At 42.7% G+C, this 13,736-nt stretch overlaps 1 protein-coding gene across 1 annotated transcript in view; it reads left to right on the top strand.

The window, feature by feature from the left end:
* LOC147262327 (chemokine-like protein TAFA-2) overlaps positions 1 to 12,052 on the top strand; it is a 75,603-nt gene extending 63,551 nt beyond the window's left edge. Inside the window, exons 4-6 of the mRNA XM_086201085.1 lie at positions 2,113 to 2,237; positions 2,774 to 2,830; positions 8,667 to 12,052. Coding sequence (XP_086057211.1) covers positions 2,113 to 2,237; positions 2,774 to 2,803 — 155 coding nt within the window. The 3' untranslated portion in view covers positions 2,804 to 2,830; positions 8,667 to 12,052. The remainder of the gene's footprint in view (positions 1 to 2,112; positions 2,238 to 2,773; positions 2,831 to 8,666) is intronic.
* Positions 12,053 to 13,736: the final 1,684 nt, after the last annotated feature.

Raw genomic sequence — 13,736 nt, 5'->3', positions numbered from 1 at the left:
CAAGAGATTCTATTAATACATTATTTATTCATGCCTATCACACAGCTAAGCTAGATAATGTCCCCAGTATTAAAACGCTGTGGACAAACTCCAAAGACTATTATCCCTATGACTCATACCCGTTATTGAACCATGAGCCCTTCATGTCCCATTTAAATAAACTTAAATTTAAAAAAGAAACCAAAATCCATTTGAGTTCAAGGTCAAAGCAAAGACGTGCGGGCATTTTTTAACTGCTACAATAAAAATAAATGAATGAAAGCTGGGCTCTACCTTTCAGTCCCAGATGTTTTCAGCCTTCACAGTTTTTGAAGCACCATTAAACGTGAAGTGAAACGTATCCCGTGCACATAATGTGTGTTTGGTTATCAATATCATCATTTCATTCCACGAAAAAAACCTTTGTGGCTTTTTAATAGCTGCTGCTCCGCAACCACCATCTGCTCGCCATTGACCTGATGCACATTTTACACGGCGCTGCTGTTCCAAGCCAGACTGGGTGATACAAATGGATCCCTTTATGCTGTAAAGTATCCATTCTCTTCAATTTACTCCAGTGAGGCTCCGCCGTTATGCGCGGATTATAATACCCGTCCTCGTCATTAAAAAGAACCCTAATGCTGCTAGAGGGGTGTGTGTGTAAAGTAGATAATGACCTCTGAATTACAGCAAGTTTAAATGATGTTTACTGAGGCGCATGAGGTGTTCTCACTGAAGCGTTCCCCTCACGTCACTGCCTATGTTTGCTGTTCCGCCGCCCTGAGGTGTTTCAAGTACTTCCTACAGTTACTTGAGACAAGGAGACACGTCAGATGCTCATGGTTTGATACTTTATGCACCAGTTTTCCTGTGCAAGCAATTCTTTACTTTTTCTGATTTTAGCATTCTGTAACAGTGCTATGTTTAAAATATTTCCATCAGGAATGAATCCAATAGTTTTTGATTTTCTTCTCAATCTCATGTTACATTTACTTAGGAACACTTTTGGATCAAATGTACTGTGAGCGTCGTTTGAATTACACACTCTACTAAAACGCCACTTTAACATTTGGCTATGTTGCGCTCAGTAGTTTTACTTTAATTTCTTTTTTTTAATTTAATGCACATTCTGTTTACTTGTACACGCATTGCTGCTTGTACTATGACAACAACAGGTGACAATCAACAGCCATGGGTGAGAGAGAGAGAGAGAGAGAGAGAGACACTTGATCTTTTTTTTACCTATCAAAAGTAGCAACTTTGTGACATGAAGTGTCAAAGAATTTCTTTTCCCTGGTTTTCCCCGCGCGCACGCGCACACACACACACACACACACACACAGAGTGAACAATACCAATTTATTTTGTATTTTGTTTTGCGAAGATTTAAAGGGGTGTTGTTTGAATGTGCATATTTATGTCTTCTTCGTGTTCATTTGCTTACTTTTGTCTGATTATTGAAAGAACAAATCAGACGTTGCTCAGTCATCAAGCAGACTTTTCACTTCTTTCTTACTAGAAATAGAGACACGTTGGAGTGGAACTGGAATGAGTCCTACAAACTCGGAAGTAAAAGTCACTGGTTCTACTTTTTTCAATGGATATCAGCAAATACCACAACAGTGAATTTCAAAGCATTTATGTGCCTTAAAAACTATGGAAACTAACAAACGGCTGTCCAGGACTGTGACATCACCACAGCAGCAGTGTCAGCACCACAGAGGGCACCCAGAGACAGTCAGTCCTCCTGCAGGCTGCTCTCATTCACGCATCATAGCTTTGGTACCCGTAATAATTAATGTTTAACCGATGTGCAAAAGTAGTGAAGAAAGCGATAGAAGCAAGTAAAACAAAACAGGGAGGGAATGACAAGGAATGAAGTCAGACGAGGACAGGAGAAGAAAACTGCAGGTTTTTCTTTCCTGTGGCTTAAATGTGAGGTTCAGTCTCACCGGCGGATTGTGAGCTGGCGGTTTGCTCCAAAATGATATAGAATTAGCGACTAGCTGGTGGACAAATGGGAATATTTTCCAGCCCTCACTTTCCTTGACACATGAGATCAAGACGAAGCAAAAAGGAGTTCAACAAAAGCAGGTATAGATTGAAATTTACTCTCTGTTACATGTGTCTCAGCCTCCATCGTGGAGCAGAAGTGGTGGTGTCAGATGCATCCGTGCCTTGACGGGGAGGAGTGCAAAGTTCTTCCCGATCTGAAGGGCTGGAGCTGCGCTACAGGGAATAAGATCAAAACTACGAAGGTAAGACAAAGACGATCTGTTGAATCTGACATTACACACCTCAAGAGCTGAAGGTCGCCTGTCCCACGGCTTCTGTTGCAGTCACTTACCTAAAAACGGCCTGTGTTTGCAGTCACCGCTGGGACCCCCGGGGGCCTGTAATCAATGGGCTGCCATGTCTCCTTAGCACTTTCATGCCACTTTGAGCATCCAAACTAGCCAATTACTCACTCCAATTACCTGCTTTTAAGCTTGTAACATGATGCTGCACCCTTCAATGTGTTATGACGAGCCGTACACTTCGCTACTGCCTCTCTCCATGTATTTAATTATTTAAACTGCCTGCACCACACCTGCCTGGAGCCAGCAGCCTGGAGCCGGGGGCTATTGATTCAGGGACTTGTCGGGACCTCAGAATGGGATATATGTGTTTTTTTCTGTTTGCAGAAAGGCATTCTGAAACGATCCCAAATGCCAGGTGTTGTCTAGAAATAGATTTTGGTGATTGTGAAATATTTGTCCTGTCGTTGTCTTCTTTTACATGGACAACTGGAAAGATTTCCGCCGACAGAGATCAACTTTGGTAACATCAGATACTTCACAGCGGAGTCCAGGTGAGACTTTTCTTTACAAATATGATTTTAGAAAATATTCAGGTTTATTCATTACTTTTTTTTTTAAATACAAGTTTTATGTTGTGGCATCAAAATAATTAATTTGAGGGAATTACGTATATCTCATGGCCTCATTAATTAAATCGAGGGAACAAATATTTTTCACCACAAATTGATTAATTTTTTTGGCTTCAAATTAATCACACTGAGGGAAAAATTTCAAACACGTGGCCTCATATTAATTAAATTGAGGGAACAAGTTGTAATTTACAGCACTTCAAAGTAACAAAATTATGGGAACACACATCTTATGCTCTCAAATTAATTAAATTGACCTGGTCTTAAAAATCAAATTTAGGAAACAAGTTATATTTAATCAGCATGAATAACTGAAATTCTCTTGGCTTCAAAATAACTAATTTCATGGCCTCATATTACATAAATTGCGGGAAAAAAAGTTTGATCTTGTGGCCTCGTAAATAACCTCCAAAAAAGGTGTTTAATTTCACTTCAACCTTTCAGTAAAACACAAACTGGAACTTGATAGTGAGAGGAGGCGCACGATCCAAAAACACAAGCACACGTTCAAAGCGTCGTCATTACCCGGTGGATTTATCTCGCACCTTTGAACTCAGCTGGAGAGACACGTTTGTCAGTTTGAGATCTTTCTCCCGGTGGCTTGAAGCAACGTGAGGTTAGACTTTTTCTTTTTTCTTCACCTTTGCTGAATGTCTGGGAAAACAGCACAACACAAACCTGGAATCTCGACTGACCTCTGTTGCTCTGCTACATAAAATCATTTACTGGAAACACCTTGAGATTTCTACGTGTAAACAGAGCAGCGACAGGCTACCTCACAGCAGGAAAACACGAGCTTTCAGATTGGATCAGATCTCAGGCGTGAGTGATTAATGGAGTCTGACATGCGAAGATGCTGAGCAGCATCAGAATCATTGCAGGGAAGCCTAAAAGGACTGCACTTGTAAATTTTGTAGGTTTGCACGCAGCGAAGTTGTGAAGCAGCAAGAGGTTCAAATTAGCCTCATGGCCTTTAACTTTAAACAGTCATGTCAGACATGAGAGACAATTAACACGTAATGTTGCTGCTTCCTGAGAGGTTTGGGGAAAATTTAAGCCTCTTTGGTTAAAGTATTTTCTTTTTTAAAAGCTGACAAAGCTGATTTTTCCTTCTTGCGTTTGTGCCTTGCAGACAGAGCCAGCCAGGTGTATTTGGCTTGAAGCTAATTGCGACTGACTGCTAACAACAGGACCAAAGAAAAACATTTGCAAACTTTCAAGTGCTACATCAGGCATTATCCTTGTTTTTTATCTCGTGGTATGCTCAGTAATCCACAAGCATTCTGATTGGAGCTAAAAACAATCCAGTTATTACCCTTCTAGTTCAGCGCTTCTTCATGCTAGCACTGAACTGTAAGAGTAAGTTTGTTTTTTGCTTAAATCAAGGTAAGGGATTTATTTGGTTGAGTTTTCATGTTAATTCTTTTTTTTCAATGTTTAAAAAAATTCTAAGACGTCTTAAACAGCGCAGGTTTAAGTCGTTGACATGGGTATATTTCGACTCCCCTCACTCCACAACATGAAACAACCTGGCGACCGACACTCGGTCTTACGACTTCAGCCTCCTCGCTAGCTTATCTGCCTCTCACGCCAACCGTGTGGTAGATGGTGCTGACACAACACAGGTTACATGAGCACGAGACACCTGTTTGTGAGAAATTCCATAACAAAATTCACTTCTTGAGTGAAGTATTACTTTAATCTTCTCAGTCAATAAACTGTCCCATTGCCATCCTGAATAAATTCACTGAAAAAGTAAAATCTATCTGATTTCTTGTCAAATGATTTCATGACACCTGACTGACGACCGAACCGCTTCATAGCAGCACCTCAGCAACACTGAGGGGCTTTTTTTTTTTTTTTTTTTTTTAAAGACAATGTAATCTTATGTCAAGAAAACTGATGAGTAAGTTTTGCTTCTTCCACTGGCAGATTATTTCACCTGTTACAAGCAAAAAAAAAAAAAAAAATCAATGGCAACATGATTTCTCCTCTTACTTGCCCGTGTTGTCCTTGACACTAAATTTCTCCCTTTTGAACAGGTGACAGATGGCCTCTGGCCTTCATATTTCACTCACTACAAGTTTTGAATGAATATTAAAATGAGAGCTGAAACAAAACTGAATTTCAGGTTTCTGGTTTGTGCTGCTACTGCAGCTAAATGACTTGGTTGCTTTAGTGGTCAAACTATAAAAAACACAGCCAGTCATTCCAACGTCTAACAAGGAAACCGTGATGTGCCAACTTCATGACTTAAGTACACAAACACAGGTCATGCACCTGCTGAGTTAAATCTCTGCACAAACCGTACTTGACACTAATGGAAATGAATCATTCGCCAGTTAAATAAGCACTTATCAGGCACCGGTTAATGAAATGCAACACCCGCCACCACCATCTTCGTTTCCCCGCCAATATTTTTAGCATTGCTTCAGTCGCTCTCCCAAAAGCTGCTAATGATTCCCCTGAAGTGAGACACAGCAAAGATCCATCTCTGAAGACATTCTCTCCTCTGACAAGCAGTGTTCCTGCTCTTTGTCTTTGCAGCGTGGAATTATTCTCAAATTAGTTCCACATTAATCACAGTGACGGTTTAGAATGTAAATGTCTCCGTAAAGGGAAAAATTTATTGCAGCCTGCTCAGCGACTGATGGAAACTCTTTAGTCCGCGTGGATACGATTATACAGGTTTTGTTGTCAAGTGAAGGCCTGATGGATTTGTCGCTTTTCTGCATAATTGAGGATGATTTATATGACAGCCTGCAGCGCCGTGATGCCACCGGTGTGTGTCAAATGACCTATTTGTGAATTGATGGAAACAGCCTGTCGAACACGTCTATCTCCTATCTGAAGTTCAGCATCGATAATGGGGCCTTACAAGGGCCGGGACAGATTCCCTCAGTCTGCCAAATATACGTGGCAGTTGACAGAAGGTTGAAATCAATAGAGGATGTTGTTATAAAGGTTTTTATGCAGGCTTTTCCAAAATGTTCTCTTTTTTTTTTTTTTTTTTTTTTTTTTTTAGATAGAAAAAGAGAGCAGAGGAGCTGCCAGTCAGCCACTGGGCTTCATGACAGGCAATTTAATCTCAAGGAGAATGGAGGTCTTCAGTATGTCTGACATCAGCCAAGCCAGCTGTTGAACCTTCAGTCTGGAGCCCCAATGTGTGTTTTCTTCCAGAAAACATCCTGACTGACAGATCATTATGTCGACCGATACTGTCTCAAGTGCCAAAAGAGCAGCTCATTTGAAGTCCTGATATTGATTATGAATATCACTGCTGTGTTCCAAAAAGACTGTTATAAAGTGGGTTTTTGTTTGGGGGGGGGGGTAAATTCCCATCACTTGTTAATGACCTGTTTTTTTTTTCAGTGCTGGTAAAAAAAAAAAAAAAATGTTTTCGGCAGTTTCCTTTAAGTTTAGGCACAAAAACACGAAACTTGAACAACCGTCTCCAGCTGCAGAGCGGAGTGTTTGTACATCCAACCACATCAAGCTGCTCCTGATGGTTTGACAAATTAGTCTGAGAAGTCATCGCAGATCTCATCCACCCCAGGAGCTTTGCCACCGCGGAGTTGTTTCACGGCCTCTGCGACTTCTGCCCTGGAGATTTGGATGACCCCCACCCCCCAAGTACTCCACCAACTCTGTTTCCTCCATGGAATACGTGTGGTGGGATTGAAGAGTTCCTCAAAGTATTCCTTCGACCATCCAATTACCTCCCCAGTTGACGTCAGCAGCCTCCCGTCCCCACTGTAAACAGTGTGGGCAAGTTGCCGCCTTCCCCCCTGAGGCGAAGGACGGTTTGCCAGAACCTTTTCCGAGCTGACTGATAATCATTCTCCATGGCTTCAGCAAACTCCTCCCATGCCCGAGTTTATGCCTCAGTAACCGTCATGGCTGCACACCGCTTGGTCTGCCGGTACCAGTCGGCTGCCTCTGGAGACCCGCAGACCAGCCACGCCCTGTAGGCTTCCTTCTTCAGCCTGACGGTTCCCCTCATCTCTGGTGTCCACCATTTGGTTCAGGGATTACCGCCACAACCGGCCCCAGCAGCCTTATGGCCACAGTTCACAACAGCCACCTTGACAATGGCAGAGTGGAACATGGTCCATTCAGACTCAATGTCCCCCACTGCCCCCAGGATGCAGTCAAAGCTCTGCTGGAGGTGGGAGCTGAAGATCATCCTGACACGTTCTTGGGCCTACCAGGTCTGCACGGCGCCTTCCCCTGCCAACTGATCGATCATAGACCTACGACCTAGGATGTCCTGGTGCCACGCGCACCGGTGGACATCCTTATGTTCGAACATGGAGTTAGTTATGAACAAGCTGCGACTCACACACAAGTCCAATACCTGCACACCACTCAGATTCAGGTCGGGCCTGCAGTTCCTCCCAATCATGCCCCTTCAGGTCACGCTGTGGTTGCCCACATGAGTGTTGAAGTCCCCCAGTAGGATAATGGAGTCCCCAGTCGGGGCACCATCAAGCACCCTTTCCAGGAACTCCAAAATGGGTGAGTACTCTGAACTGTTGTTCGGTGCATAAGCGCAGACAACAGTCAGGACCTGTTCCCCGACCCGAATGCGCAGGGAAGCAACCCTTTCGTCCACCGGGGGTAAACCCCCATGTACAGGTAGAGAGTCTGGGGGCTATCAAAAAGCCCACCCCAGCCCTCCACCTCTCACCTAGAGCAACTCCAGCTAAGGAGAGAGTCCAACCCTCTCAAGGACTTGAGTTATGGACCCGGAGCTATGTGTTGTGGTGAGGCCTACTATATCTAGCCGGTAACACTCAACCTCTTCCACCAGCTCCGGTTTCTTCCCCGTCAGAGAGGTGACATTCCATGTCCCAAAAGCCAGTTTCCATGTCTGGGGATCAGACAGCCAAGGCCCAAATCACACTGCACCGGACCCTTCAGGTTCCTCCTCCGGGTGGTGGGTCCACTGGGGACGAGTCCATGTAACCTTTTTGGGCTGGGCCTGGCTGGACCCCATGGGCTTAGGCCTGCCCACCAGGCGCTTGCCTACGGGCCCCTACCCTGGGCCTGGCTCCAGGGTGGGGGCCCCGGTAACCCTCCGAGCTGGGTACACAGACTCCTTGTTCTTCTCACGAAGGGTCATTCAGAATATTACTTTTGTAATTATAGTGGAACATTCTTGTGCTTGAAAGCCAGTGTGAGCTGCCCACTAGTGCCACCTATTGGTCTTTAGATGATCTCTCCCAACAAGACATCTAATAGTGTGATTATAATCAAACTCCCTAAAGATGAATATGCTTATCACTTAGAAGATTCTGCGAATAGCAAAACAGTCTGTATGCTGTTTGCTTCTTTTAACAGCCACCGGCGGGGCTTTTAGACCTTGTTTTTTTTTCTCTCTTGGAAGATAATGAGTTTTCTCACTGTGGCATACATAAAAAATCAACTGAAAGAATGATAAGAGACTTCGGTGTTGAATAATGCAACCGATTTCCTAGTTTCTTTGCCAACATATCTGACATGTCAATCAGTGTGGGCGGAAGTCTCCCACCGTCTTCCTTGGATTTTCTTTTGATAAAGTTGAGTTTTCATTATTACATGTCACACGCTTCACTTTCTCTGTTCAGCCATTGGCGTCTATCTCTGCTAAAGTGTTTTGTTTTTTGTCCGTCTCAGACAAGGAGGACATTAATCTCCAATATGTATGGAAAATGATGTTAAGTTTATTTTGACAAACTATCCTGCACCAATGCTTTGATGTGTCACTTCATCACAGGTGAATTAAAGGTCGTGGTTGGATCATCAAAGAAGAAGATGCAAAGGACCTTTCTGTAAATAGAGACTTCCTCTCTTCTGGACTACAAATTATCTTTGGAGAACTTCTCAGACTCTATGGACACATAAAAAGAGGAGTAGATCCTTTCAGCCCTTCTTTTCAAAAGACTCCATGTGATTAGCCTTACTGGATGACAGGATTCACTCTCTTAACATTGTACTGCTTGTAGTGGAATACAATGGTGAATTTTGCCTATATGTTAATTTCTAGAGTAACATGTCCCTTAAAAGGGAGGAGTTTATTTTGGTGGGTATGTCAAAAGAACTATAAACTTTCAACACGGAAATGTGATTTTGTTTTACCAGTCGGTTGTGACTTTCATCTCTAATGAAGTGTAGTTTCAGAGGTTGAATAGTGCTGAAAATATGTAGCTGAGTGGCAGATATTCAGGGTGATTTTCAGAGAAATGCACAACCACAACAATCATGACCTAATGAGGCAGAACATGTGAGAAACTGTAGCTGGCTAGTGTTGGGGTAGTTGAGACCGGTTTTGCTATTGAAACCACTTTTTCAAGATGTCAGGTCTTGTCTTGGAGCCGTCCACATACTTGGTCTTGTCTCCGGCTCGGACCTTGTGGATTTGAGATATTACGTCTCCCACCCCCACCCACACACAAACATGCACTTCAGCTTTCTGGAGACGTAGCTGACAGCTAATTTGTCTGCAAGCAAATTTGGCAACACAAACCATAAATATTTTATATGTTAACAAACTTTTTTTTTTTTTTTTAATTTAAAAAAGCACTGCAGTCTGTAAATACCAAAATGGGACTCTGACTGACACTGTCTCCTGGTTCTGGCCTTGAATTGGTCTTGACTTATCAAAGTCTTAGTCTTAGTCTCGGTACACTCTGGTCTTGATTATAACTTGGTCCCTTGGCCACATAACTTGGTTTAGATGGTCTTGACTACAACACTTCAACTAGCTTCAAGTTATTTCTTTGTGTCCGAGGCACAGTGGTTTGGACCAATCAGTATGCTTTGAGGTGATGTGGTTCAGGTGTTCGACAGCGACTGTTCAAAAAGAGAACCTCTGTGGAAATTAGCATAGCTGCTGTTATAGAATCTGGAGAGTATTACCCCTTGTTTTGTCCCAAATGGTTCCCCAACAATTCATCCAACCAAGCTGTCCTGGTCGTTGATCCACCCCCTTTGGTGTTCTGGGGAGCAACATGGACTACAACATGCTTTCTTCGACCCATGGAGTTGACGGCTGCATCTTTTAACCTGATGGCAAAGAATGGCACCAGGGTGGCATAGCGCAGGCGAAAGATCAAGCTATTCCCACTGGTCAACCCCTCCAAAACAGGCACGACAACCAACCAGAGCAGGCCCTAGAGCAGCAACCGGGAATCAAACGTCTCATCTGGCTTCCCAATTGCAGATGCAACCAACTATGTCTGTATGGGCACCCAACAACACCAGAGGACACAATAGACTGCTAAGCACTGTTGAAGGCTTCGTGATCTCTTCTTCTACTCACATCATTCCATTGATCTGTTTGAAGTTCACCTGTGACAGATGATGATTGACAGATTCTTTATCCAATCACTCACTTAGAATCTTTTTGGAAGCATCTGCCCTTCACCAAACTGTTTCCATGGGTGACTTCATCTACATCATTCCCTGTAACTAATCAGGTTTTCATTCAAACACAGCCAAAATTCTAACAGAAAATCAGTAACAGAAAATGGATGTGTCTTTACACCCACTGCTGTTAATTTGTCTGGATGAGCTCTGTCTTTGTGTCTCTCCTCTGTTGTACAGAGCCAGACATGCTGCTTCATTCCCTCATTCATTCAGTCAGTTCAAATTAAAGCATATTAATTAGCATAGGTTTACTGTCAGAATTGAAAATGCTGATTGGATTATAATCACCTTCAACTCAGAATAAAATCTCTGCATGCCCTTCTTTTGAATGGAAATTAGTATAATGTTCGCTACATCCAAATGTTTGGGCTAAAGTTTTTACCCCCTCTATGGCTCATTAACTCATTCTTGAAGATGGCAACTAACCACGAGAAAAACCTTTTATGTTTTTTCCCCTTCAAATGGCCTGTATTTCCAGTCATGTTTATTCAATTTGTAAATTGAAAATGTACATAAAAACAAGTGGATGTAAAACCATCAGTCTACCTTTAACAAATTCACATCAAACCTCAGTCATGAAATGTTCTTGCGCACAGTTTCTTTCACATAACAGGATTTTTTTTTCTCCACCCTCAATATGTCTTGCAGACAGGGAGCAAAGCCTGATGGGTGTTTGTACTGTAACTCCTTACCCCTGACATCTGCTGTGTACCCTCTTGTTGTCTTCGCAAGCCTGGGTGATCATCAGTTAAAAGAGAAACACAGACGTCTGGAGCAGGGAGTTACAAATACCATCAGGCTTTGCTTCCTGTCTGTAAGGCTATATTGGGGGTCAAATGAGGATTGTAGCCAGACCAGGGCCGACTTCCTCTGTTGTTTGCTGGCAATATGTTTGATTTACCTCATAACTCCTGTGTTGACCAGCGTTCCAGTCAGAAATGTGGGGAAAAGTAAACAGTCGCACATTTTTTGACATCTCAACCATTCACAACAACACTCTACCCATTTTTTTTTTTACACATAAAATGTTGTAGCAACATGCCTAGATATCAAATATGAACAGTACTGTATGTGAGCCTGAATCAATGTGACACCATTCAGAAATGGAAGTGCTAAAAACAGTGCATTTTCCAAGTGCTCACATGACATCATCATGTGCAGAGAGGTCATGATGAATTATGATCTCAGGGTGTGGCAGGTATCTCGGAGTTTCTGAGTAGGAAGAGAGACCTCAGCAGGGGAGGCAGAAATAGTCCACTCGCCACTTGAGACTTGAGAATGGAGTTGAAAAACCATGTGAATGCAGACCAACTACAAAGCTAAATTGCAGTCATATGATAGCAGATGATTACGAGGTTGCATTTCAGCCAACGTGCTCCACCCGTTTCCCCCTCTCTCTTTTCTTCTCTTTGTTTAAGGGTACATGTCATGTATACATTTCAATATATGATAGATGTGTGAATAACTGGATCAAAAGCTAATGTAAAATTTGCCGCATTATTCAGTATCTTGTCAAAACTTGTCCAACTAACCAGCTGTCAGTTGACAGACGGTTGGATCCAGTTGTGGTTTACTTTTCCTCTGAAAATCATTCTGCCATTTCCCACTGCTTCTGCCAGATTGTGTGTGTGTGTGTGTGTGTGTGTGTGTGTGTGTGTGTGCGCGTGCGTGCGTGCGTGTTTTAAAACAAATCAACAGCAGTGTATATCAAACACACCGCATCTTGTCTCTGGGGGGGGCTTCACAACCCAAGAACGACTCGCTGATCTCATTTCAGTAGGCATCGCCGACACTTTCTTTGTCTGTGTGATGATGACATTAGTAATAAACTATGGTTGTGTAACGATCGCCTTGTGTGTTTTAAGCATCTGTAATGATGAAAATCTCAAAATCAAAGATCCAGCAGTTGACAGGATACATCATGCAGGGGGGAGGATCACAGCGACTGACAGACTTGTGGAAAATCCAGAAGCCTAATAAAGCTGATCTGGGTTTGTTTGAGGAACTGTAATTGATGGTGTTAAAAGGTTTTGGTTTTTTTCACTGTGGTGATCCGCCTCACAAATACGGTGGTTGTAAGTATTGCAACCGATTAATTGACTGTTTTGGCTTCCTGCAGGGTGGATTAATACAAAGAAGGGGAGAAAGTTATGTATGAAATGACACATGGTTGTATACCTCCACAACGTGTGCCTCTCATCTTGACCTCTGGCCACCAAAATATGTCCTGTTCACCTTGGGAGTTCCAGTGGACATTGGGGGTAAATGTTGAGTAACTCCCTCATAAGCGTTCCTGACATCTCACCTTTTATGTGAGGTGACAGTGACCTTGACCTTTTATTACCAAAATCTTTTGATCCTCAAGTCACAAGAGGATATCTCAGCCAAATTTGGAAGACAAGAAATCCAAAGAGTTCCTGAAATGTAGCATAAACAAGAATGGGACAGATCTTGTGTGGATCATGTCACCTTGACCTCTGACCCCCAAAATATTTCCAGTTCATCTTTGACTCCCAGTGGATGTTTGTCACAAAAAAAGGAGATCACACTAATTGGAATGGACTATGGACTTACAGATGATGGATGGACAACCCAAAACCTAATACTTTCGGTCTACTGTTGCTGGTGCGGAGGCGTGATCTTCCATTAGGCTGAGATGGCACCAGACATGCTACGAAGAATAATTTGTGGTTGACGTTAGTTTTCCGTAAGTTGCCGTCTTAAAACCTCGTTTAGAATTCGCACTCGCCGAATACATCAAGATAATCATTTCAAAGTTGTGTCACGTTTGTGTTTCAAGTTTGGAGGCGTGGGTTTTGGAAACTGATTTGTTGTAAACTTGCTAGCAACGTCCTACGCACACATCTGAAACTAGCGTGGACGCAGAGAGACGTTCCGCTTGAACGTGAAACACAACTCGAAATAACGATTCAAATTGGATCGACGTTCAGTGATATTCACAATATCCGCAAAGAATTTATCGCACTGAACTTTTCACAACCCAACTCAGAAACAGGCTGGAAAATGTTTAACACAGGAAAAAAAAAAATCCTAAACATGTGAATGCTCGAACCTTAATCTATAAAATTCCAGATTTCTACAAACTAGAGCACCTTCTTTCAAAAAAATTGCCAATTAGATCTGCCGAAAGGCACTGGTAATGCTCACATTGTCAGACATTGTTGCACTAAACCTCACGTTCATTGACACATGCTTTGTTTGATAACCGATACTATAACATCTTTAGTGCTTTTGGAAAAATAGCACACGTCTTCTTGTGAAAGTCAGATTCCACTCATAACTTTCCGACAAGGACAGATGCAGGAAATTCACAAGCAGACTGCATGTGAGTTCAATCAAGTCCAATTAGTCGCCTGGCTGTGGTTTAAACACCTCGGCTTTTAAAACTTGTCACCAC

Source organism: Aulostomus chinensis, chromosome 4 (assembly GCF_037954235.1).
Source record: "Aulostomus chinensis isolate RoL2024-O1b breed Wild chromosome 4, RoL_Achi_v1.0, whole genome shotgun sequence".
Lineage (NCBI taxonomy): Eukaryota > Metazoa > Chordata > Actinopteri > Syngnathiformes > Aulostomidae > Aulostomus > Aulostomus chinensis.
Note: the sequence above shows the minus strand (reverse complement) of the source record. Positions and strands in the feature narration are given on the sequence as shown.